At 51.9% G+C, this 23,221-nt stretch overlaps 1 protein-coding gene and 1 long non-coding RNA gene across 23 annotated transcripts in view; one reads left to right on the plus strand and one right to left on the minus strand.

The window, feature by feature from the left end:
- The window catches only part of TANC1 (tetratricopeptide repeat, ankyrin repeat and coiled-coil containing 1), a 248,195-nt gene that overhangs the window by 28,781 nt on the left and 196,193 nt on the right, over positions 1 to 23,221 (minus strand). For all 22 annotated transcript variants that reach the window (XM_051849494.2, XM_051849485.2, XM_051849483.2 and 19 more), the window contains 7 exons: positions 21,537 to 21,768; positions 19,283 to 19,449; positions 16,424 to 17,031; positions 12,300 to 12,408; positions 11,347 to 11,469; positions 3,513 to 3,749; positions 1,664 to 1,849 (listed from right to left, as the gene is read on the minus strand). In XM_051849494.2, the coding sequence (XP_051705454.1) occupies positions 1,664 to 1,849; positions 3,513 to 3,749; positions 11,347 to 11,469; positions 12,300 to 12,408; positions 16,424 to 17,031; positions 19,283 to 19,449; positions 21,537 to 21,768 (1,662 nt within the window). The remainder of the gene's footprint in view (positions 1 to 1,663; positions 1,850 to 3,512; positions 3,750 to 11,346; positions 11,470 to 12,299; positions 12,409 to 16,423; positions 17,032 to 19,282; positions 19,450 to 21,536; positions 21,769 to 23,221) is intronic.
- On the plus strand, positions 14,438 to 14,933 carry LOC138848993 (uncharacterized). Its single transcript, XR_011387288.1, has 2 exons — positions 14,438 to 14,753; positions 14,832 to 14,933. It is a non-coding gene; the product is annotated as an uncharacterized lncRNA (long non-coding RNA).

A 23,221-nucleotide genomic window follows, 5' to 3' on the forward strand; every position in this document is an offset into this window, starting at 1 on the left:
AGACGCATCCGTGCTGGACCTGAGCAACAGCAGTGACAGGGGAGAAAGACAAAGCCATTATCCTGTCTCCCAGCCCATACGCTTCATGCTAGGCTGAATAATGGCTCCCAAGTACAACCACATCCTCCCCCTAGAACGCGTGCTTGTTAAATGGCACGGGGGCACTGCAGATCTGAGTAGGAATTTTGAAACAAGGCAATTATCCCAAATCGCCAAGGAGTATGTCTGATATACACCTGACACAAGCATGGCAGTATTCGTCAGAGGCAAGAGGGGAAGGGGAGACGGGAGCTGAAGGTAAAATGAGGCTCTCAGAAGAGGGAGGAAAGGGCTGTGTCTTCGAGCAGACAGAAAGTGCCAGGAGACAGATTTTCCCCCAGAGGCATCAGAAGGAGCATGGCCACCTGCCACCCTAGGGTCAGACTCTGCCCCCAGAGCTGTACGAGGAAATGGGCACTGTTTTCAACACCCCATCTGTGGCCACCAGTTGGGACGGCATTAGGAAACCAACAGACCCTTCACGGCCGTGGAACAGACCCTGCTGTCTTCAATGAGATGGTCACCGGCTGCGCTCAGGTGTGTTCGCTCAGCGCTCCTGCCGGCCAGCTCTGAACAGAGAGGGAGTGTGAGCCAAGCCCAGGGCCACATCCACACGTGGCCCACACGTGCCTCCCAAGGGTGATTTTTCACAGCTCAGACCCGCTCCGACTTGGGCAGCAGGGTAAAAAGGAAAAACATCTACATGTTTGGACGTGTGTACGTAACACACTCTCTGTGTGTATCTGCAGGCATGTTTTATTTTTAATGCCAAAAGTTAGCCAGCCCGCAGGACATGATAACTTATGTGTGTGTCTGTCCATGGGTTTTAAATGCCAAAAGAGAGCTATCCAGCTCTGCATTTAAATTTACTTTTAGCCATTTTAGGGAAAGAATCTTACCAAACACTCGTACCTCTAATTGTTTACTATAATAGGGAGTGAGAAGTACAAGGGAGAGAGAGAGAAAAAAATGTTATTAAATTCATGGATAAAGCTCAGACACACAGGTTAGGAGATGACAAATAAATCTTTGAACTGAGGAATGCCAACACCTCTCAGAAATAAATGCCCTGGGTAAGGACTGCATGGAGGCCCCCCCCCCCCCCCCCGCCAACTGCGTGCAGGAGGCCAATGGCCAGCATTCTTACATACTATCCAAACATTCAAGTCCTATTTTTAAAAATTCTTCAAATACTCAGGGATAATTTTAGAATGAGGATTCCATGCAATTATTTTTAAAAGATCCCAAGGATGAACAAATGAATCAACGCGGGGGAGGGGCGGCAGCATAACTCTCGAGGCTGCAAGGTAAAAGACCAGGGAGGGAGAAATGGCAGAGGGAGGCGAGAGAACACTGCTGCCAGGCTGTGCTGCAGGAGTGCCAGGCCTGCACGGGAAAGACACCTGCCAGGCCCCAGCACACATGGGGCAGTGACAGGGCTCTCTCTTGTTTCCACTCGCAGGCATGATGCAAGGCCAAAGCCAGCAGCTCGTTCTTGAAATCCTGTTTTCCTTCATTCTGCCAGTGGTCACAGGCTCACCACTTCGGAGGCAGCGACTGCCACAGCAATACAGCCGGCTACAGCGTCTCATTTCCCCCAGCGGAGCCCCACGTCCCCACTCACCGAGCTGTGGCCCATGCTGGCGGCTGCAGTCAGCGCCTGCTGCAGGGCTTGGCTCTTCCTCAGTGCCCCCGGCTGCGACGGCCCCGCCGACCACTCACAGGTCAGCAGGAAGCGGAGAACGTCACTGTGGCCCCGCAGGGCGCTGTGGACCAGCGCACACTGGCCTTTCTTATCCAAGTGGTCCACCTGGGGACAGCAGCAGGGGAAGAACACAAGTGAGCGTCGCTTCTCCTCTGAGAACAGGAGGGCACCACACATCCAGTGTGCAAACCCCAGCCCTAGTCTGACTTCCTTCATGGTAAGGATGTAGTGCTCAGGGCTTGGGTTCCCTGTGTGGAACCAAGGATCAAGGAACACCTGCCTCACTCCCATGCTGCCCCAGCAACCTGTACCCATGCCCGAGGACAGAGACCAAAACCTTAGCCACAGTCTTGTTTCCAGCTCTGGGTGTCCTGGCGGAGCACCCCAGACTGCTGTGACAAGCTGCAGAGTTGGGGATGACGGCAGTTCTCTGTCACTGACCCAGGGAAGTAGGGAGAGCGAGGGATCTGGAAACAGCTCTGACCCAGGAAGAGAGGGAGTGAAAGTGCACCTGCCTGGGGCAGGAAGCTGTCTGCAGGCAGGAGACCTGGACACGCTGGCAGGAGTCAGGGGAGCTGAGCTAGCCAGAAAGGGGGTGTGCATGTGCACTGCACACTTCCTACTGGCCCATCACTCCCTGTCTAACCCCAGGAGTACTGGTGCTAAAGAGGAGCTCAGGGCCCAACCTCGTCATGCTCACAAATCCTGGAGAGTTATGCACCCTCACTTGGAGGCTTGGCAAGAGCCACCAACAGGACAGTCAGTCTCCCCCAAGTGCTTTCAGCTGTGATGGGAAGTGTCTGCTGCCCTCAGATCAAAGCTAAGGGACAGGTGGGCCTGGGAATGGAGGCGAGGTGACCTGCAGCAGCAATGCCATGTTTAGCTGCAACTTTTCCCTTCTTCTAGGAGCTCCAGTTCAACTGTCTCAAGTGCTGGACTTTGGAAAGGGAAAAAAAACAGAAATCAAAAGGTCCAGATAGCTACTATAAGCCTAATTTTTTTGTTGTTGTTGAGCTTTAAATACCTCAATTCATTAACAAAAGATAATCACTAACAGTTTACCTCAATTGTTATTCAGAAGGCACATTTCCCAATGAAATGCTAATAGTAAACCTAATGAGAGCTTACTGTGAGTTCAACGTCCTTCCTGTTTAATCTATTAAGACTAACAGTTCCAGAGTAACTTGTCTGATAATATACAGTCATTTCATATTACCGTTAACACACTGGCTTAAGGCTCACACAAAGCCCTGTGGTAGACACTGCTTGCTCTTTTGGCAGACAAGAATTCTGAGACGGAGAGGCTCAGTAATGCCCAGCACACTTGCTGGCAGGAGCGGAGAGGGCGATTCTGAGCAGTGTAGCTCCTGTAGCTCAAGCACATGGCTTCCTAGACCCGTACCTTAACCTCATTGTTTTTTAAAGGGACATGAAAAGAAAGGGGTAAGAAGAGGAGAGAGAAAACCTCCACACTTAAGTGGAAGCTGTTCAACCAGTCATGGTGCCACGTTCACTGCCGCAGTGAGCTCTAGGTCAACACTGGCAAGCTTTTTAATGGCCAGTCCTGTTCACAGGGCAGGTGGCCGGGAGTCTCCCCACCACTTGGCCTTTCCTTTCTGTGTTTCCTATAGTTTCTCCACTCACTGTGATTCAACAACACAGAGACAAAAGGGAGAGAAGACTGGCCCAGAAGGTAAAAACCCTAGCAAGGCAACGAGGCCATCTCCACACCTGCATGCCCACGCCCCAGGCACAGGCTGCTGCTTACCCTCGCCCCCTTCTTGGTCAGCAGACACACCAGCTTCATGTGGCCAGCAGCTGCAGCGTAGCACAGGGCGGTCATGCCGTTCTCCGACATCCCGTCCAGGCAGGCGCCGAACTCCAGGAGCAGAGTGACGACCTCCTCGTGGCCGAGGTGAGACTGGACGCACAGGATGGGGGCGTTGTTTAACACTTCTGTCCTGTAGTTCACGTTGGCCCCTCCCAAGATCAGGAGACGGCTCACCTGTCAGACAGTGTCCCGGAACAAGATTAGTTTTTCACGGAACTGTCAGTCTCACCAGCATCACTGGAGAAGGGCGGCACCCTTGGGTGTCTGCATCATCATTTCTATGCAGCGGTTCTCAGGTGCACCGAGTGTGTGCCCTGTCAAATGGGAACATGGCCATCATGCACGTTCTCATCAGTGGAGATCTGAGGCAATGCAGCTGCAGGGGAACCAGCACAGGGGGTCATGAAAACTAGCAACAGCACTGCTGTGTGAGACAGTAATCCTACATCTGGGTACATGGCCAGAGGAGTTGAAAACAGGACCTCGAAGACATGCCTGCACACTCACATTCACTACAGCCATATTCACAACAGCTCAGACAGGGAAGCAAGCTGACGTCCACAGAGGGAGGAACAGATACAGACTATGTGGCAGACACACTCAGTACTCCCGAGCCGTACAAAGTCTGACACGTGCTATGGCACGGATACATTTGGAAGATGGTGTGCCAAGTGACATAAGCCACACACACAAGGGCAGACACTGTATGCTACCACTTCTGAAGTCCCTAGAAGGGTCAAATTCACAGGGACAGAAAGGACACGGAGTAGGGGGGTTTCCAGGACCTACACAGATAGGAAAATGATAGTCGTTATGTATATAGTTCCAGTTTTGCAAGATGAGGAACTGTGAAGATTTCCTGCACAAGTATGAAAATATACAACATGTCTGAACTGTACTCCTAAAAACGGTTAACATGGCCCAGTCCCCGTGATGTGTTTCCCCCCCTATTAAAAATAAGAAGTTACAAAGCACACATGATCATCCCTTCCTGGATTTCTGTCTCTGGGGGACATGCTTCTAATGGGTTCCCAGGTGACGCTGATGCTCTTGGTTTGCGTGAACCACGCTTTGAAAAGTTGCTGATTAGCTTAAATAAAGCTAAAAAATCGTTTCTTCTGGCAAAGAAATAATTACAGGATTAAATAATTAACAGTGAGATAAGGCTACAAGTAAGCACAAATACTTTCTTTACTCTTCAAGGATTTATTCCTAAAGGAATAAGCAGAACAAATGGAAATGTGCACATGCCCTGGGCTGCCAGCAGCTCAACACTGCCACCACCCCCGGACTCCTGCACCCAGCCACGGGGGAAAGGCATCTAGCTATGGATTTTAAAGTACAACCACTGTGTCTCCTTCGAATCTTCGGGTCCCCGGGAAAAGCGAGCCTCCATAAACACTACTGACATGCCCTGTGCATTTTCTCAGCAACTCCCTCCGTGGTCCTGCTCTGCATCAACTGCTCCCCACCAAACCAGGCATGTCCTCTGGGTGGCCTGGAGGTGTGACACCACAGAGACTGTGTCATCTATCAGACACACGGATAAAAAGACACACAGATGACAAAGCATATGACATGCAGGATACACTTCAGTGATAAAAAGCTTGTGGAGTGAAACTGAAAGACAAGTTTATCTTGGTGCAAAATGCTTTTAGATCTATGCATACATGAGACTTCCAGAAAAGTTCACAGAAAATGCATATTATGAAAAAATGCACGTAGGAAAAAAAAATTCTACACTGAGATAAACTTATCTTTTACTTCCATTTTCCATGAGTTTTTTGAAGCACCTTTGTGTGTGTCCCCAAGAGGAACTGGTAGAATATTTACAAGCTGATAGGTGCGCAATGGGAACACTACCAGGAGGTGAAACCATGGCTTGCAACGGTAAGTTAGACAGGTTGGAACCCGGACGTGAAGTCAGAAGATGTCTCAGTGGCTGCAGAAGCTTGAGCCCCTCATGACCCAGGCTCATTTCCTCTCTGACCTTTTCCCTGGCTTCTCCCACGGCAGCCACACCGGCTCCCACGCTTGTCCTGTGACAGTGCCAAGCCAGCCTCAACCTTGCTGCTCTGCCCTGACAGTGCCTGCAGACAGAGCCCAGGGCATCCATTCTTTTAGGTGTTTGCTCCAACACCTGGACCCCAGAGAGAAGCCCCCTCCTCTATAGCAAATCCCTACTCCTACCCCTGTGCACATGGCTCCTCCCCCACCACGTGCATAAAGTCCAGGCCTCTCCAGCCCTCAGCACCTCACGCAGGGCACCTCACGCTGGTTCCACAATGCACAAGTCTGCAGAGGAGAAAAACAGGCAAACAAAGCCCCTCTGTGGACAGGGATGGCCCATGAGTCAGGTCCTTAAAATGTAAGGAGGACAAGCCATGCGTGAGTGATGAGTCGGCCCTGTCTGGCCAGCCAGCCAACCACCTGGCTGCCTGCCCAGCAGTTTACCCCATCACAGGGCCCACTGTGAAGCCTGACCCAGGTCTGCACCCACCCAGCCTCCTGCTATCAGCCAGCACTTGTCAGTGAATGGCAGAAACACACCGAGGGACAAGCAAGCAGAGAGGCGTTCCTGGCCCAGTGCTGACATTTCACCAGGGACCTTCGGCCAACCGCCCAATTCACCCCTGCAGAACCTACTGTGTAAATCATCACAGGTTCGTTCTTAAAAACTAAGTGCTAAATAAAAGCCATTGTTATCAGTATGGAAACAAATGGACTATGCTGAAGAAACACTTGGGGGCTGTATCAAGGCCTAGGAGAACAGTTCTGACCAACGAGCAATGTAGAAGAAATTCTTGGATGCGTACAGAAACGCTCACACTCCCACGGGGCCACTCCAGACGCTGGTCACCACAGGATAGGCAGGCAGAGTCTGCGCATTCCATGCATGACTTTGCCGGCCCCACCCACTGTGTCATTTTCAGAAAATTACTCCACCTCTCAGAGCTTTGGATCAGGCGTAGCAGGCCACCCCACTGTACCCAGCAGGTCCTCTCTGGGGTATGCTTCCAGCAATCTGGGGAACCCCTTACAGGACCTGACTTGGACAGTGCGTGCTTTTGGACAGAGCTTTCTGAAAGATGAGTCATCAAGTCTCACTGCTTCTGGAGACATTTCCTTTGCCAGTTGCAATGCTGCGGTACTTTCAGCACTTACGCCGACGTCAGTCTGTGGCTCTTTCCTCCACTCACAGTTCTCAACCCAGCTGCACACTGAAACCACCTGGGAGCTTAGAACTTTCCAACGCCTGGGCCCCACCCTTGGAGATTCTGACTTAACTGGGGCTGCAGCGCTGGCACCCAGAGCTCCCTAGTGATTCTAGTTGGAAGTCAGGGTTGTAAACACAGCAGGTGACAAATGCACCTGCAGCCATGGCTTGGACTTTCTGAACACCAGGTACCCTTCTAACTGCATGATTTGGGGAAAGCTACCCACTAACCTTAACCTCAGTTTCCTCCTCTGAAATAGCTGGATTAAAGAGTTTCACTCCACCGGGTGGTTGTGAAATTGAAACATGAGTATGCAAAAAAGATGTGTATATTTATATGCATGTATCACTTCTTGGCCTTTTGGCTAAGATCAAGTGTATCTATATACATGTAAATAAAAGAACTTCAAAAGGTTTGTGCAAAATGGAGTTAAGAGATAAGGTTGTGGTGCAAAAAATTGTGAAACTCATGCTCATTTTTCATAATACACATTTTCTGCAAATACCCACGTATACATAAGCATATTCACAAAGCATTTAGCACAGCACTCAGCATTCTGTGCTAATTTAATATTAACTGCTATTTGTTCAATCCCCCTGTCATGGAGGCTTCAGAATGGACAAGCGCCCCGGTCTCTGACCCATAGGAGTTACAGGTGGGAGCTCCCTCCAGGCGCCTGCCTCTGTCCTCATCACCTGTGTGCCCACCCTGAGCTGCTCCACAGCTCAGAGCGGCAGGGGGTCTTGTGCAGAGGTGAGGGCGGACCTGAGTCACTCAGAACCAGCAAACCTCCAGGCAGGCAGCTCCTGACAGCAGGCACTGCCACAGTCCCCAGGAGCCCACGGCAGAGCCACAGGTTCCAGAGGAGAGGCAATGCAGCGACACAAACAACTCACTCAGGCACCAAACAGATGCCAAGTGTTTTCTCAAGAGCTTTAGCGTCTGTGACGCCTCCATCTTCATTCGCAGCGCTCACTTCCCAGCCCCGGAACGTGGGCTCAGGGCGGGTGACGCAGAGATGAGCTCTGAGCACAGAGCCCGCTGTGCCCCGAGCCGGGCAGTGGCACAGGATTCCTTCTGCACAGTTTTTCCTAACTGCATGGAAAGCTTGCCGTCACCACCACAGTCACTCTGCTCTGATAACAGAAGTGGCAACGTTACCTGTAAACGTACGAATTTAATAAAGACAAGAAGACAAGGAAGATGGCTAGTGAGGACAGGCAAAGCAATGGGACCACAAGGAACGCAAGAGGCGCTGCCCAGTGGCTCATGAGGCTTCCTCACTATGTATACTGGATGCCCGCATCAGTGCAGCCACTTCACAAAGTGATGCAGAATATGACCAGACCCCCGACCCTCACCAGCCAAGGGAAGTCAGGCCAGGCCTCAGACACGAAGCTCTGCTTGAATTTTTCCCTGGGGCTGGCAGCCAGTCCTGTGAGACGGTGGGAGCAAAGCCAGGCAGGTGCACAGAAGGCTGGAGTCAGTGGCAGCAAGGACCCTGGGGGCATCCGGGTGCAGGTGGGTGAGACCCTGGCCTGGCAGCGGGGGCCCACGTCCTTGACAGCCAGCAAACCATGAAGTTAAAACTCTCCGACCAGTAATCACTGCAGAGCAAGCCACTTTAATTTACCAAAGTGGCAAACTGCAATTATTGCTCAGAGTGACATTCATTCCTGTATGACAACATTTAATACTCTCTAAAAAAAGGTCCTTAATTGCAGGCACAATTTTAAATTACTGTAATTTATTCAAGATTCTGTGAAAACCTTTTCCTCCTTTGAAAGATGAAAGAAACAGAAGGGCAATGGGAAGCTTTAAGACTCTCTAGCCACGTAATGTTGGCTGTGGTATGTACATCGGTGACCACGGACCTTTAGAGAATAAAGCAGAAATGCACTCTTCAAAGTGCAACTAGGTCTAGTCCCGGTTGCTCCTCTTCTAGTCCAGCTCTCTGCTGTGGCCCAGGAGGGCAGTGGAGGATGGCCCAAGTGCTTGGGCCCTGCACCCGCATGGGAGACCAGCAAGAAGCACGTGGCTCCTGGCTTTGGATCGGTGCAGCACCAGCCGTAGTGGCCATTTGGGGTAACAGAAGGAAGACCTTCTCTCTGTCTTCCTCTCTCTCACTGTCTATAACTCTACCTGTCAAATAAAAAAAAAAAAAATAACTTCTAAGGGCCAGCACTGGGGCATAGTGGGTAAAGCTGCAGTCTACGATGGCCGATGCCAACATCCCATATAGGTGATGGTTCACATCCCAGCTGCTCCACTTCCAATCCAACTTCCTGCTAATGCGCCTGGGGAACACAGTGGAAGATGGTCCAAGTGTTTGGGCCCCTGTCAACCTTGTGGGATGAAGATCCTGGCTTCAGCCTGGCCTAGCTCTAGCCACTGCAGCCATCTGGGGAGTGAACCAGCAGATGGAAGGTATCTCTTTGTCTCTCCCTCTTGATCTGTAACTCTGCCTTTCAAATAAATAAATCAATCTTTAAAAAATTCTATGCCCATAAATTCATTAATGTAGTGAAAAGATATCACCATTTTTATTCTTTTTTGTCATCATTATATAATTTTATTAATTATGGGGAGGCTAAAAGATAAAAGTGCACTTTAAAAAGTTCATAGGAAGAGGAATTAAAGGGTAAATTTAAAATTTTTTTGGACTTTATTTATCTATGTGGAAGAATGACGGAGAGGAGGTTGGGGGTGGAGAGAGATCTTTCAACTGCTGGTTCACTCCCCAAATGGCAACAGGGCTAGGCCAGGCCAAAACCAGGAGCCAGGAACTCCATCTGGGTCTCTCACATGAGTGGCCAGGGCCCAAGTACATGGGCCACCGTCTCTGCCTTCCCAAGTGCATTAGCAGGCAGCTGGATGAGCAGCAAAGTAGGTGAGAGTTGAACTGGCACTCTAATAAGGGATACTGGTGTTGCAAGCAATGGCTTAATCCACCACATGCCATAACACTGGCCTCTTGGTGTAAAAAATTTTTGAAATCCACGTATGGTATTTTCATGATACACATTTTCCATCAACTTTTTGAAATACCCTGGCATCCTGTTAGCTGAAAGATTAAACAGTGTTATTATGAAAGTAATTTCAACTAATTTTTAAAGAATCTGAGTTGAAAAAAATCCTTAACAGAGCTTCTTCACTATGTGCATTCCAGTTCCTGTTTCTTTTAGCCAATTCTTCTCTTTTAGACTAACTCCACCTAGAAGGTATGAGCTCCTGCTGATGAAGGGTAGCAGCTTAGCACTCGTTTTCCAGAGCGTGTCCACACTGTAACACCTGCGGGGCCTGCTCAGTGGGGCACAAGCACCCTGGCCTCCACTCTGCAGCACAAGGGAAATCTGGCAAGGAGTAGCACAGAGAGGGCAGGGCGCCAGGTCACGGGCCCTGCATTTGTGCTGCACCTGGGGTGCCCAGCCACGGGAATCAATTGAGGCTAAAATCCAACACAGCTTCTATCCCCTGAGTGGAGTGCTGAGCCTGCTGGACGTGGTGCAACTTTTATTTCTGCAAAGACACCACCTGTGTCTACCTGGAGGTGGCAGCTGCTCTGCAGGCCATGCCAAGGCCCTGACTGGGTAGCAGGGGACTGGGCAAGCTGCCCCCGGGGTCCTCAGGCAGCTTCATGATGCCCTCACCTGCTCGAGGCTCAGGAAGAGGGAGAAGGAAGAAGCGCACACAGCAAAGTGCCCTGCAGATGCACCCCCTTCCCAGGTGCAAGCACTGAGGGTGTGGGGTGTGGACAGAGGGCCCCTGACGGTCCCCCAGGGAGCCTACTCCGGCACACACAGTCCTCTCCCAGGTGGTGTTGGTGAACACAGTGAGGAGCAGGGGACGGCAGCTGCCCAGCACCACTGAGCCAGCCAGTGCTTGGCTGACACTAGGCCAAGAGCTTGACGGGGGAGACAAGGCTCTCTGGGAATTGCTCCAGAGTTCCTGTGGACAGCCTTAGGCTAGAAGACCTGGGCCCCAACATTCTTTGTGGCCCATGAGTTTTTGATTCCCAGACGGCATCACGAGGAGAGAAGTAAAAGCTGAGCGGAATGCTGTGATGTGACAGCCACAGACCAAGGAGCCAGGAAGGTCTTGGCTCAGCAGCGGGGAACCTAACACCCTCTGGGTGGTTGGAAGTCTGTGTCCACAGAACCTTTGGTGGCCATGGTTTTTCTACATCCCACCTCTGGTGTCACTCAGCAGTGCTTCAGTTCCCCTGAGCCAGAACGAGGCAGTTGGCATCAGGAGCCCGGGCACTTCAAGAATCCCTTTCCCTGGTTGTCTCTGCACCCTTTCGTTTCCTTTGTGAAATGCCTCCCGATGGCCTCCATCCAGAACAGTCACCAGTGCTCCCACGGCAGCTCCCACCGTGGTCACCGGTGCTCCTATGGCAGCCTTTCCATCAGAGAAAAAGCTCAGCTTCCAGAAGATAGTGTGCAGTAGCAGACTCCTCCTCCTCCCGCCAGGCCCAGGCACAGGGGAGGCGGGCCTGCAGGAGGGACCGCGGGCTGGGGCGCGAGCCTGCTCCCCCGCACAGCCTCGCTCACCTTCACGTTGGGAGTATAGAGATTCCTGAGAGACGCGAGGGCAGCAGACAGCCCTTCGGTGCTGTAACTGATCCACAGGGCTTGGAGATGGCTCGATGAGATTCCCGTCTTCTTACTGAGGCCCTGGAAGCAATCAGAGACAGATCTGCCGACGTCTCTTTCCCATCTGCAACATCAGTGGCAAACCGGAGGGGGCAGGTGTGCGAATGGCCAGCAACTGGCACAGAGGAAGCCTGGGGCTGTGAGCCTTCCCTGCCTAAAACCCGGGGCCAAGCCATCGGCATGCCCCGGCCACCCAACGTATGTGCCGCGGAGGGAGGTGGAGGCCAAGGAGAAGGCTTCTTTGTACGGAAGTAACGTGGGGAAGGAATCAAGGGTAAGGTTAGAGGAGGACCGTTATCTGGAATTCCTAATGGACGGACGGGCCTGGTGTGGCCAGTAATGGCTGATGGCATCACAAACTGTGTGCCTTCTGGATTCGTATCACTGTAAGGGGATCCTCACACCTGCACGGGGACAAGGAGAACCAAACCCATACACGACTCTCTAGGAACAACTACCAAATGACAGGGAGCCTGGCGGGGCGAGAGGCACGTGTTCCAGGATGCCATGTGAAACGAGCACCCCGGCGGTGTAAAACCACACAGCACAGGAACTCGGGGTCCCGCACGCAGAACACTAAGGCAACCAAAGGCAGTGAAGTGGAGCCTTCAGACACAAACAAGCAAGAGGGGGCAACAGGACAACTTAACCACAGCACGTAGGTCCCAGCTTGAGTGATAAACTACCAAGAGGTGCGAGGCAAGGGACCGTGAGTGAGAACGGGGGGCACTTTCAGGGAGGGGCACTCGGAGGGCTCCTGAGAGAGCTGGCGAAGCTGCACCGAATCTCTAAAACCACGACCTCAAAGCAAGAGCAACAAAGAAACCAGAAGCACTGGCGGCGCCTCTCACCTTGAAGATGTGCGCCTTCAGGACGTGGTGGCCGAGCTCCATGGTCTGCTGGCGGTTCAGCTTGCCCTCCTGCCGCGAGAACATGAACGCCAGGAGCGCATGTCCATTCCTAGGGCGAGAAGCACAGTGTCTGGTGGCCGGGGGTCCATGCCGCTACTCCCCAGGCGTTTGGGTGTGGGCATGGCCAGGTGGCTTCCGCACTGCCACCTGGAGCATGCGAGCTGCCGCCTGAAGAGGACAGCGAGGCCGCTGCGACCACAATCATTTCAGGGCTTGTGCTAGAGTGCCCCGTGGCTGTGCGCAGGCTCTTACGGATGCCTGGGGGCCGGCCAGGGCTTCCTCTGTGGAAGCACTGCTCCCTGCTGCCACCTTTCAAACTCTCGGCACCTAATTTACTGATTTCTGCCTGTCACAAAAGCATAGACGCCATAAGACAAAGGGTCTTGCTGAAGTCGCAGCAATAGCCACTCACAAAATGTCCAACTCTTAGCAATTACTCAAGTATGTGCTCCATAAGAAACTACATCGTTTAAAGCATCAACCTTTTCCTGGAATTCTAACTTAAAAAAATCATCAAACAGAGGAGGGAAGAAAGGAAAGAAGAGAGGGAGAGAGGTGCCAGATTCTCTTAAGAGCCACCATCAGTGTGGGAGAAGAAACTCCTGCTCTCTACAGATAAGGAAATAAGGCTTGGAGAATTAACTGCACAAGAAACACACAAGAACTGGTGGAGTCAGGATTTGAACCTCACTCTGTAAGGCACCAAGATATTCAGCATAGGATTTTATGTTCATAAGTAAACTAGAAAGGACTAGAAGGTCCTAGAAAGAACAAGGGCGTGGTGAAGTCTATTGTGATTTGCCTGCTGGGAGGCTTGCACAGTCACGAAAAATAGAAATGACACTTTTTTTAAAGATTCCCTAGCAGCTTACTAGCGTGCCAGCAATGTGTTAAGCAAAACAATAAGATAAGGACCCTAAGAGAAAAAGTTTGTATAGTGTTTAAAACATTATGGATGGCCAGCGCCGTGGCTCACTAGGCTAATCCTCCGCTTTGCGGTGCCAGCACACCGGGTTCTAGTCCCGGTTGGGGTGCCGGATTCTGTCCCGGTTGCCCCTCTTCCAGGCCAGCTCTCTGCTGTGGCCCGGGAGGGCAGTGGAGGATGGCCCAAGTGCTTGGGCCCTGCACGCCATGGGAGACCAGGATAAGTACCTGGCTCCTGCCATCGCATCAGCGTGGTGCGCCGGCCGCAGCGCGCCGGCCGCAGCGCGCCGGCCGCGGCAGCCATTGGAGGGTGAACCAATGGCAAAGGAAGACCTTTCTCTCTGACTCTCTCTCACTGTCCACTGTGCCTGTCAAAAAAACAAAACAAAACAAAACAAACCGCTATGGAAAGAAGCAGGACTTTAAAAAAAAGAAAAATGTTATTGTTTCTGGGTATGGGGCTTTGCTCCCATTTTTCCCTCTATAATTGGAGCAAAAATATAAGTATTTGGTTGAGGGGTGAGTTGCTTAACCTCTTACAAGGTCACCATGTCTGGGAAATGATTTCCAGAAATCGCCTCCCTCCATGAGTCCCTAGTGCAGCATGGCTTCCCCTGCCCCCCGTCTCCCCCCACCATGGGAAGCCCTGTGGAGAGGGACCCTGCCCAACAATCTCTGTATCTACCACAGTGCTGTGCACACAGCAGGGTCTCAGAAGCTGCCTCCAACCTCGTGTTCTGGGTGAAGCTCAAGAACGACAGGAGTCTTGGGAAGCAGCCACGTGCCCAACTCAAGAAAGGCTTCGGCTGGCGCCGTGGCTCACTCGGCTAATCCTCTACCTGCGGCGCTGGCACCCCAGGTTCTAGTTCCAGTCGGGGCGCTGGATTCTGTCCCGGTAGCCCCTCTTCCAGGCCAGCTCTCTGCTGTGGCCCGGGAGTGCAGTGGAGGATGGCCCAAGTGCTTGGGCCCTGCACCCCATAGGAGACCAGGAGAAGCACCTGGCTCCTGGCTTCGGATCAGCGCGATGCGCTGGCCGCGGCGGCCATTGGAGGGTGAACCAACAGCAAAGGAAGACCTTTCTCTCTGTCTCTCTCTCTCACTGTCCACTCTGCCTGTCAACCAAAAAAAAAAAAAAGACTTCGGGGTGGGGCTGCTGCTGGGATTTGAGGCAGGAGGATTGGACTGTAGTGATCATTCAGCTTTGCTCCATCCTGGGAAGTTGGGGCCCCTAAGGTTTTCCAGTCTGCAGTGGGTCGGCCTGGGGACATCGCTCTGTGGCAGGGTCCAGCCTAAGTGTAAGCAGGAGAGACAGGTATAGAACTGAGCGAAGCCTTTTTTTTTTTTTTTTTTTTTTTGAACAGGCACAGTTAGACAGTGAGAGAAAGAGAGACAGAAAGTCTTCCCTCTGTTGGTTCACTCCCCAAATGGCCACCACGGCTGGCGCTGCGCCGATCCAAAGCCAGGAGCCAGGTGCAACCGGGACAGAATCCGTCCAAAGCCAGGAGGCAGGTGCAACCGGGACAGAATCTGTCCAAAGCCAGGAGGCAGGTGCAACCGGGACAGAATCCAACGCCCGACCGGGACTAGAACCCGGTGTGCTGGCGCCACAAGGCGGAGGATTAGCCTAGTGAGCCGCGGCGCCAGCTATCCATGTTCTTATAAACTCAACTATACTCACCTCTCTGGAAAATGATCTGCCCTCCGGGAGATAATCTGACTTGGCTAGAAAAATCTGGGTAAGCCAGCCTGGCTAAATATTGCCCCAAGGGAGGCTCCAAAGCTTACAGGCACAGCAGGAAGCAGCAGCTAGACCTATGAGGTCAGCATCAAGTCAACACCCTAGGGAAGGAAGGTGCTACACTACTCACCAGGGCTCCATTTCTGGAACCAGCCATCTGGTCCAGCGCCCACTGGAGTTCCCTGTCACTGAAACAGTGGGCAATCCCAACACAGAGAGAAGCTGTTCAAGACAGCACAGGCCAGGCCCAAGGGCAAGGCTTGGCAAGCTGAAAGCACCAATATCCTCAGATCCCCTGACCTCCCACCCTCACTGGTCCCAGGCCATGAGACAGACGACAGATGGCCGGCCTTCCCCCCATGGCACCAGCAACGCCGGCAATGCGGAAAGCTGCGGCTTGCCTGGACCAGTTTGTCCCACTACACCAGCAAAACCAGGTGGTCAGGTTGGATCACGACCACAGTGCCCCACTCCGTACCTGCAGACACAATCTGGCCCCCGGGCCGAGCCACCACGCATTTAAGAGGTGATGGTGTTTTTTTTGGGGGGGTGTGGGAGAGACCTTTATTTTATGAAATGAAGTAATTGCGTGACTGTAGAATCAAAAATAAAGCCAATGAAGATCATGGAACTAAATTATTGCAATTCAGTTGTTTGACAGATCTGGTGGCCACGACAGGAATTGCAGAAGATGGCCGACGATGCCCAAGACCCCCCGAGGAAGGCAGGAGAGGTGCTGCTGACCTCGCTGAGGCACCTGTCTCACTCACGGGGCCCTATGGGTTCTGAGTGAGACCTTCTCGTGCATTGAGTCCCTGGATCGTTTCGGCTTTGGGAGTCCCAGGGGTAGCCTACCCTGTGGAAGACTGCCTGACTATGGGGCTGCAGTGGCTGACGATTCCCGAATTAGAAAGAAAGTCAATTAAGATGGTTTAATACCAACAACAGCACAGGGGGCTGGGGGGCAGTGGTACTGAGGCTCCCACACAGTCCCCAGACACATATGCAGGTGGGCACACTGCCAGAGAAGCCCGCTTTCCCAGGAGTGGAGCTTACACCTTCCACGGGAACCCTGCCGACGTGGTGGCCAGGGCGCAGATGGGGATCCAGGAGAGGACGGACACTAAAGAACACTTAGGAACTGCCTGGTTTCTCTTCCATCCCGGCGCATGGGGGAGCCCCAAAATCCTAGCAACAAAGGACGCTTTTGGATAGAAGCAGCAAGAATTTTCCATGGCAGTCGCCTCTGCCAAAAGCAGGGAAGTGAGAGGAGGGGAAGAAACGAGGACACAAAGTAGCCGAGACTAAGGCATTCAGTCTGGGCTGCCTTTCCCTTAAAAGTCACAGGCCACAACTGAAATCCTCCTTCCAGCCACAGGGCAGGCGGCAGGGACTGTCGTACCTGGGCTCGCACAGGAAGGCCGTGTTCTCGCCGTCTGCCCTCCACACGAGCCATTCCCTGAAGGAGGGGTGGCAGAACATGCGGGTTTTGTCTCTCCTCTTGACGAGGAAACAGGAGAGGGCATCCATCCGCTGCTGAAAGTCTTCCCACCCCTGCTCCCCATGGACGTGGCCGGCGTTAATGGCCTGGAATATCTGCTCGTCCGTCATGGGGTGCAGGGACGCTAGGGCCACGTTCAGAATGGGGAGCACTCGCTCAAAGGCCGACTGGGTCCTGAACTTCATGTTGCACTGCAGCAGGTAGAGCTCGGACAGAGACACCGGCACCACCTTGTAGCTGGCGCTTTTGATGACCAGGTGGCCCCTCTGGAAGAGGTCCAGGGTGAGCTTGAGGTACAGGTAGGAGCCGAGGCTGCGCAGGACCAGGTGGCTGCTCACTTTCCCGATGAGGGCGGCGTCCGCCTTGCCGTTCAGGGAGATGTTGCTGAGGATGTCCTGGCTGCTCTGCACCCGGTGCTGGACGTAGGCGTGCAGGTCGCTGTGGATGTGCTGGTTGTCTGGAAAGTCGTCCAAGGAGAGCTTGACGAAGGGCAGTGCACTTACGATTTCCTGCAGGGGGACAAAAGCCCAAAACCCCACAGTATCACTCAACAGACTGTTTTCAATTTCAGTAGTATTGCAAACCACATTCGCTAGTTTTCTTTCAAGGAGGATTTTCATGGATTAGAGTGACTCATTGTTCTGTATTAAAACTTGTAATAGGATCAGGTGAAGATAAAAAGCTTATGTGAAAGAAATCCTGATGCGAGATGGAATCAGTAAAGGCTTTCCCAAGGCCCTGATCCAAGGACTTGGAGCCCCGAGCTGACGCTGGTAACCAAGCCAGCAGCAGCACTCGGGCAGCGAGAACGTGCAGTGTCCCAGTGCCCGTAATCCCTACGCCTTGCAAGTGGTTAAACACCGAGGAAGAACACAAGCCAGCAGCACACATCTGAGAGCACAGCCGGACAGAAGATTAAGAGGCATCCTCCCTGAGCTGGGAGAGGCTCTGCAACCCAGTTGGGAAGCCTGAGCCTGCTCCCAGGCTGTGTCCCAGCGACAGAGGGCAGTAGCAAAGCTGTCTCTTCAGTGTAGCACAGCAGTATCTGTGAAGCTGTTTTTGAGTAAACATTTAAAGTACAACATACAGTGGTACATGAATCACAGTTGCACAGCGTCAATTTTGACAAAGACAAAAATGTCTGTGTAGGACACCCCCAGAATCCCCAGGCCTTGACCCATCCCTCCTCCACTATAAAGGTTAGCAGAGAGGAGTTTCACCTCCCACTACCCTTTTGGGAGTATTTAAGTACACATCCTCATTAAATGCAGTAATAGTAGGCAGAGGGCGGAGTACAGCTATGCCCATTCCACACGAGTGCTAACTAAATCTCTGACTGTTCACACAGCCAGCAAATGAGGCATACAGGGTCTTCTCTTCCTGTACTCTGTTGATTGCCAAATTATTCTTGGTGAAAAATGACTGGAAGGGGCCAGTGTTGTGGCACACTAGGACTTCTGCTTGCAACACCAGCACCTCCTATAAGTACCAGTTCCAGTCCCGGCTGCTCTGCTTCTGATTCAGCTACCTTCTAATGTGCCTGGAAAGGCAGTAAAGGAAGGTCCAAATACTTGGGTCCCTGCCACCCGCATGGGAGACCTGGATGGAGTTTCAGGCTTCTGGCTTCAGCCTGGATCAGCTCTGGCCATCACAGCTATTTGAGGACTGAACCAGCAGATGGAAGCATGCATGCTCTCTTTGTCACTTTACTTTTCAAATGAATAAATCTTTTAAAACAATGACTGAAAAGCATATGAGTCAAATTTCCGTAAGAATAAATAACAAGTTAGGCTAAGTTCTAATTCTACTTTTAATGAGGAAAAAACAATAACCTGAATGCTGTTTTAAAATATCATCAAAAATCACAATCAAATGTTGAAATGGGGGGCCAGTGCTGTGGTATAGCTGGCTAAGCCGCTGCCTGCAACACTAGCATCCCACATGGATACCAGTTCGATTCCTAGATGCTCCACTTCCAATCCAGCTCCCCGCTAATGTGCCTGGGAAGGCAGCAGCAGATGTTCCAAGTGCTTGAGCCTCTACACCTACACAGGAAACCTGGAAGAAGCTCCTGGCTCCCGGCTTTCGTCTGGCCCGGCTCCGGCCATTGAGGCCATTTGGGCAGTGAACCAGTTGATCAAAGATCTTTCTCTCCCCCTCTCTGTAACTCTTTCAAATAAACAAATCAATCTTTAAAAACAAGGTCAAAATGTTTTTACTGAAAAAGGATAGGTCTGGAGAGACTGTTACTGATTAAGACATACACTGAGTTTCAATGAGGTAAGAGATGGAGGATGAAAAAAAATCACTCTTTTCCTCACTGCAAATGTTAGCTCACGTTTAAGTCTGATGAAAAAAAAAAAAAACAGCTCTCTCAGAACAGGCCTTATAACCTCTCTTCATCCCTCACTTTTCTCTCCAAAAACAGCTCAAAACCCTTCCACAAACCCATGCAGATACGCACAAGCAGAAATAGCATTCAACTTTGGTAGACCAGCTGGCCCCAAACACTGCCCAGTGAGAAGGCAGGGGGTATTCAGCACCAACCACATACCACCTGAGTTTCTGTGAACACACGGTAGGGACTGACAAGGACAGAGTTCCTCCCAGAGCCGGGCACTGTGAACTCACTGCTCAAAGTTGTCACTGTTTCCAAATTCAGCAGCCACATTGTTTACAACAGTTCGGGTCATGAGTATTTATCACACAGTAAAACTGGAGTACAGGGACTTGGAAAGAGATTTGAGAATTGTTTTGTACCTGAAAATTCGCACGCACAGTCACAATCAACTTCAGCCAGGCGGGAAATTTAGAAATTATTTTGGTGATAAATGAAGAAAGTGTATCTCCATAATCAGGTTTATGAAACTCCGCTTCGTTTAAGCCATCTATCAAGATAATGTACTCTTCTTCAGGAATTTTCTGCTCTGAAGGATAAAATAAAGTCAAATTAAGAAATCATACATTTCTATCAGATGGCACCACCCCGTGTATGTTAACGCATAAAGTGTTAGGAAAAACTAAAAAGGTTTACATATGGCAGAAGACATAGTTTTCACAGAAGCATATTTTCTATTAAATTTATCATGAAAACCAGAGCACAGAGCCAAAAGAAAACCAATTCTCACAAAGCAGTTTCCAGAAACATATTGTGTTACACACATTAGCAGAATCTCACTCATGTACATAACACAGTTAGCTCCTCATAAGGCAGCATCACCGTGTGTGGGCCACAGATGCAAATGGACACATACAGACACAGTCTGAAGAGACCCTCTGTCCCCTCTGAGAACCCTCCAGAGGATCCTGTGGAGTCCAAGGGCCGCCCGCCCTCCAGAGCTAACTGCCACACAGTGGCGAGGGTGAGGCCAGGCTCCCGGAGCGTAGCTCGTTCTCACCAGCCACCACCTAGCTTCCCACTGCTGAGGGTCAACTTTGGGTGCAGGGATGCAGAAGGAACGGTGGCATCCCTTCCCAGCCTTCTCCCTTGCACCGTCCGGCAGAGGTGCCATGAGACAGGTGAACGAGCCCCGAGGGTGGGGAGGAAGGACGGAAACCCGAAGGTTCCACCATGTCCCTAATATCCTCTACCCTGCAGAATAGTCAGGGGAAACCAAATCAGATGAAACCTCTAGAAAGCAATTCTAGATATCAACACAGGCGGGGAGGGTCCCTGGAAAAAAACAAACAGGCAGTAAGTTCCCCAAACAATCTGCTTATTTCCCTTTCACCTAGGAGTGCCAAACACAGCAGCAACATTCTGTTTTTGCCTGCAAGTCATCTAAACAGCCTCAAGTTTCACGAGAGATACCCCTCCCCTGAGGCCGTCCACTGGGGCTGGGGGCACGTGGGCCCCTCAGACATAGGTAGGATGTCCCTCACAAGCGAGCTGTCAGCTGTGGCTGGAAAGCCTGTCTCCAGACTCACCGGCATCTCTCCCACTGACAGCTTCTTGTGCTGCATGTGTGACCCTGTGGCTTTAAATCACACCTCCAGGGTGGTTGCAATCTTTCACTCAGAGCTAGCAGAGGAGGGGGCTGAGCCCCTAAGGGAGAGACAGACGTCTCCAGGAGCCCCAAGCCAATCAACATACAGTATGTGAAACCCCCATCCAATGGGCACCCCCACAGAATGACCCAATGGAAAAAAAAATAAAGCAATGCCTTAAAAACCCGGGACACTTCCTCAAAGCCAGTGTCCCACTTGGGCACTCTGCCTGGTCTCCTCTCGGACCAGACACTTTCTCTGTAGCTTGCCAATCAAATAAAAGTTTCTTTTCTAATAAAAGTGTCTGCCTCTTTTCAAACTGTTTCCTGGCTTTTTATTTCTATACTAAGCTGAGGAAAAGAACCCATGAAACTCGCTCCCGTAACCGTCCTCCTCTCCAAGATGGGTAACATCTCCCAGACACACAAGATCCTTGCTGAGGAAGGCAATTGGGAAACATGGAAAGGCTCTCTGCCCTCCCGTTTTACCCAGGAGCAGAACACACAATTGCCAGTCTTCCTTCCCCACGGGGAAGCACAGCAGGTAATCACTGGACAGCGCCGAAGGCTCCCAACCATCAGCTTTCCCGGTTTTGCCCTCCCAGGGTTTCCTGCCTTCTAAAGTTTACTGCTGTTTGTTGAAGATTCAGGATCAGCAGGAGGTTCTAGCCACTGCTCTGAGCTGCCTTTCCCTGAGGCTTCCCCGCGTGATTCCTGGTAACAGCCTTGCTCCTCTCGTCAATCTGTCTACTGTGGGTACACTGCACAGCCTCAGATGCCCTGAACCCTCAAGGGCACGGAAAGAAGACCTCCTCTCGTTCCAGTTACAGGTGGCCGTCTCGTAGTTCTTAGCTGAGGCAGTTTACACTCTACCTTCAGGGCAAAAGGAGGGCCCACAAGGAGATGGTTCCCAGGAAGAGGATGGACGTGTGCCATTCATCCACACCTCTCTCCTGCCCCGAGCCCAGTGAACCACCGAGCACCCGAGCCACGACTGGGAGGGGCTGTGGGTGACCGGCCACAGGTACCGTTTCTCAGGGTGATCAGCGGCTCCAGCACTCCCCTCTTGAAAGCGGCCACGGGGTCCTGCACACAGGATCTGAGGCTCAGCATGCTCTGCAGCTGTGGCTCCTTGATCAGAAGGTCTCTGTAGGCAGCCAGCTGATGGGAGCGGCAGAGCAGAGCCGCCACGCTGTGCACGAACTCGGGGACTAGGCAGGTGTAGGTGTTGTCGGCCTGGCAGTAGTGGTAGGCCACCACCTAGAGGGGAAACAGAGCTGTCAGTGTCTCCTGCCTCTTCACAGCAGGATCTCACGAGAAAACACAACTCCACCCATCCACTGTGACACCGAAATCCACTGCCGCTTCTCCCTAGAACTGCGTCGTTAATTTGCTTCATGGCTTCGTTTATTCCCTTCCTTCTTTCACATGGTTTCTAAGTTCTCAGCACACCTTAAATTGCAGCCACAAATGCAGCTTGATTAGCAAAAAACAACACAACTGACAGTTCGGGAATATAATGATAGTCATTTTATAACCTGGCATAAAGCAATGCCCATGTTCTCAACACCACAAAATGCCACCTTCACTATATTAAAAAAAAAAAGATTTAATTATTTATTTGAAAGTCAGAGTTACAGAAAGAAAGGAGAGGCACAGAGATCCTCCATCCGCTGGTTTATTCCCCAGATGGCCACAATGGCCAGGGCTGAGCCAGGCTGAAGCCAGGAGCTAGGAGCTTCATCTGGGTCTCCCACATGGGTGGGAGGGGCCCAGGTATTTGGGCCATCTTCTGCTGCTTTCCCGGGCACATAAGCAGGGAGCTAGATCAGAAGCGCAGCAGCTGGGACTCGAATCGGCCCCCTTCACTACATTTCTGTCCTCAGGAACACTGGCACTCTTCAGGGAGCCCTCTGCTCATCCCAGGACACAGGTGAGGCTGCAGGCAGCCCAGGTGATAATTATCACCTGCTCAGGCCCTCAGCCCCTCCCCACACCTGCACTTCTTCAAGGAAGGCGAGAACATGATGGAGATGGTAAACGGGACGTCTGAGGAAGCAAATCAGCAGGGAGCACATGCCTGCCCATCCTGTTCAGGCAGGCACAGGGGGACAGCAGGGGCTGCCCAGCACCGAGGGGTGAGGAGTGGTCCTGGTCACAGCGGGTGAGTTGCTGGAGACCCCAAGGAAAGTGCTGGAAGCAGAGCTCCCTGGAGTGGAGGCACGCTGTGGATAAATGACAGCTTCACGACCGTCCCAAAGGAGGAATCCGAGTGTGTGGTAAGCAAGGGGAAAAGGCTAACCACAAGCAGAAAGGGCTCTTTGTTTTCTCCTGCTCAACGTTCAGCTCTCAGCTCGCACAGCTGCAGAGCCACTGGCCCTGGAGCACAGCTGAAGCTCCTTGCCAAAGCCGCAGGGACAGTCCTGGATTGGGGAGGGGATCCAGGTCTGCGGGCTCTTAGAAAGGAAGCTGCAACAGCAAAGGTGGAGCAGCTTTTTCCAGGCCCACCTGGATGGGCCAAGCCAGTACTGACTGAGACCAACTTCATCAGCACTCAGGAAAGCTGCTGGCTCTCCAGCTCTGACCTGGACAGAGATTAACAGGATCACACAGGAAACCCCAGGAGCTTGTGCAAACTGCCATGAGAATCCGAGACCCGGCCTCACACGCTGTGGACAAGGCAGCTGAACGGTGGGGCCACCAACAGGGTGTT

Source organism: Oryctolagus cuniculus, chromosome 3 (genome assembly GCF_964237555.1).
Source record: "Oryctolagus cuniculus chromosome 3, mOryCun1.1, whole genome shotgun sequence".
NCBI classification, from domain to species: Eukaryota; Metazoa; Chordata; class Mammalia; order Lagomorpha; family Leporidae; genus Oryctolagus; species Oryctolagus cuniculus.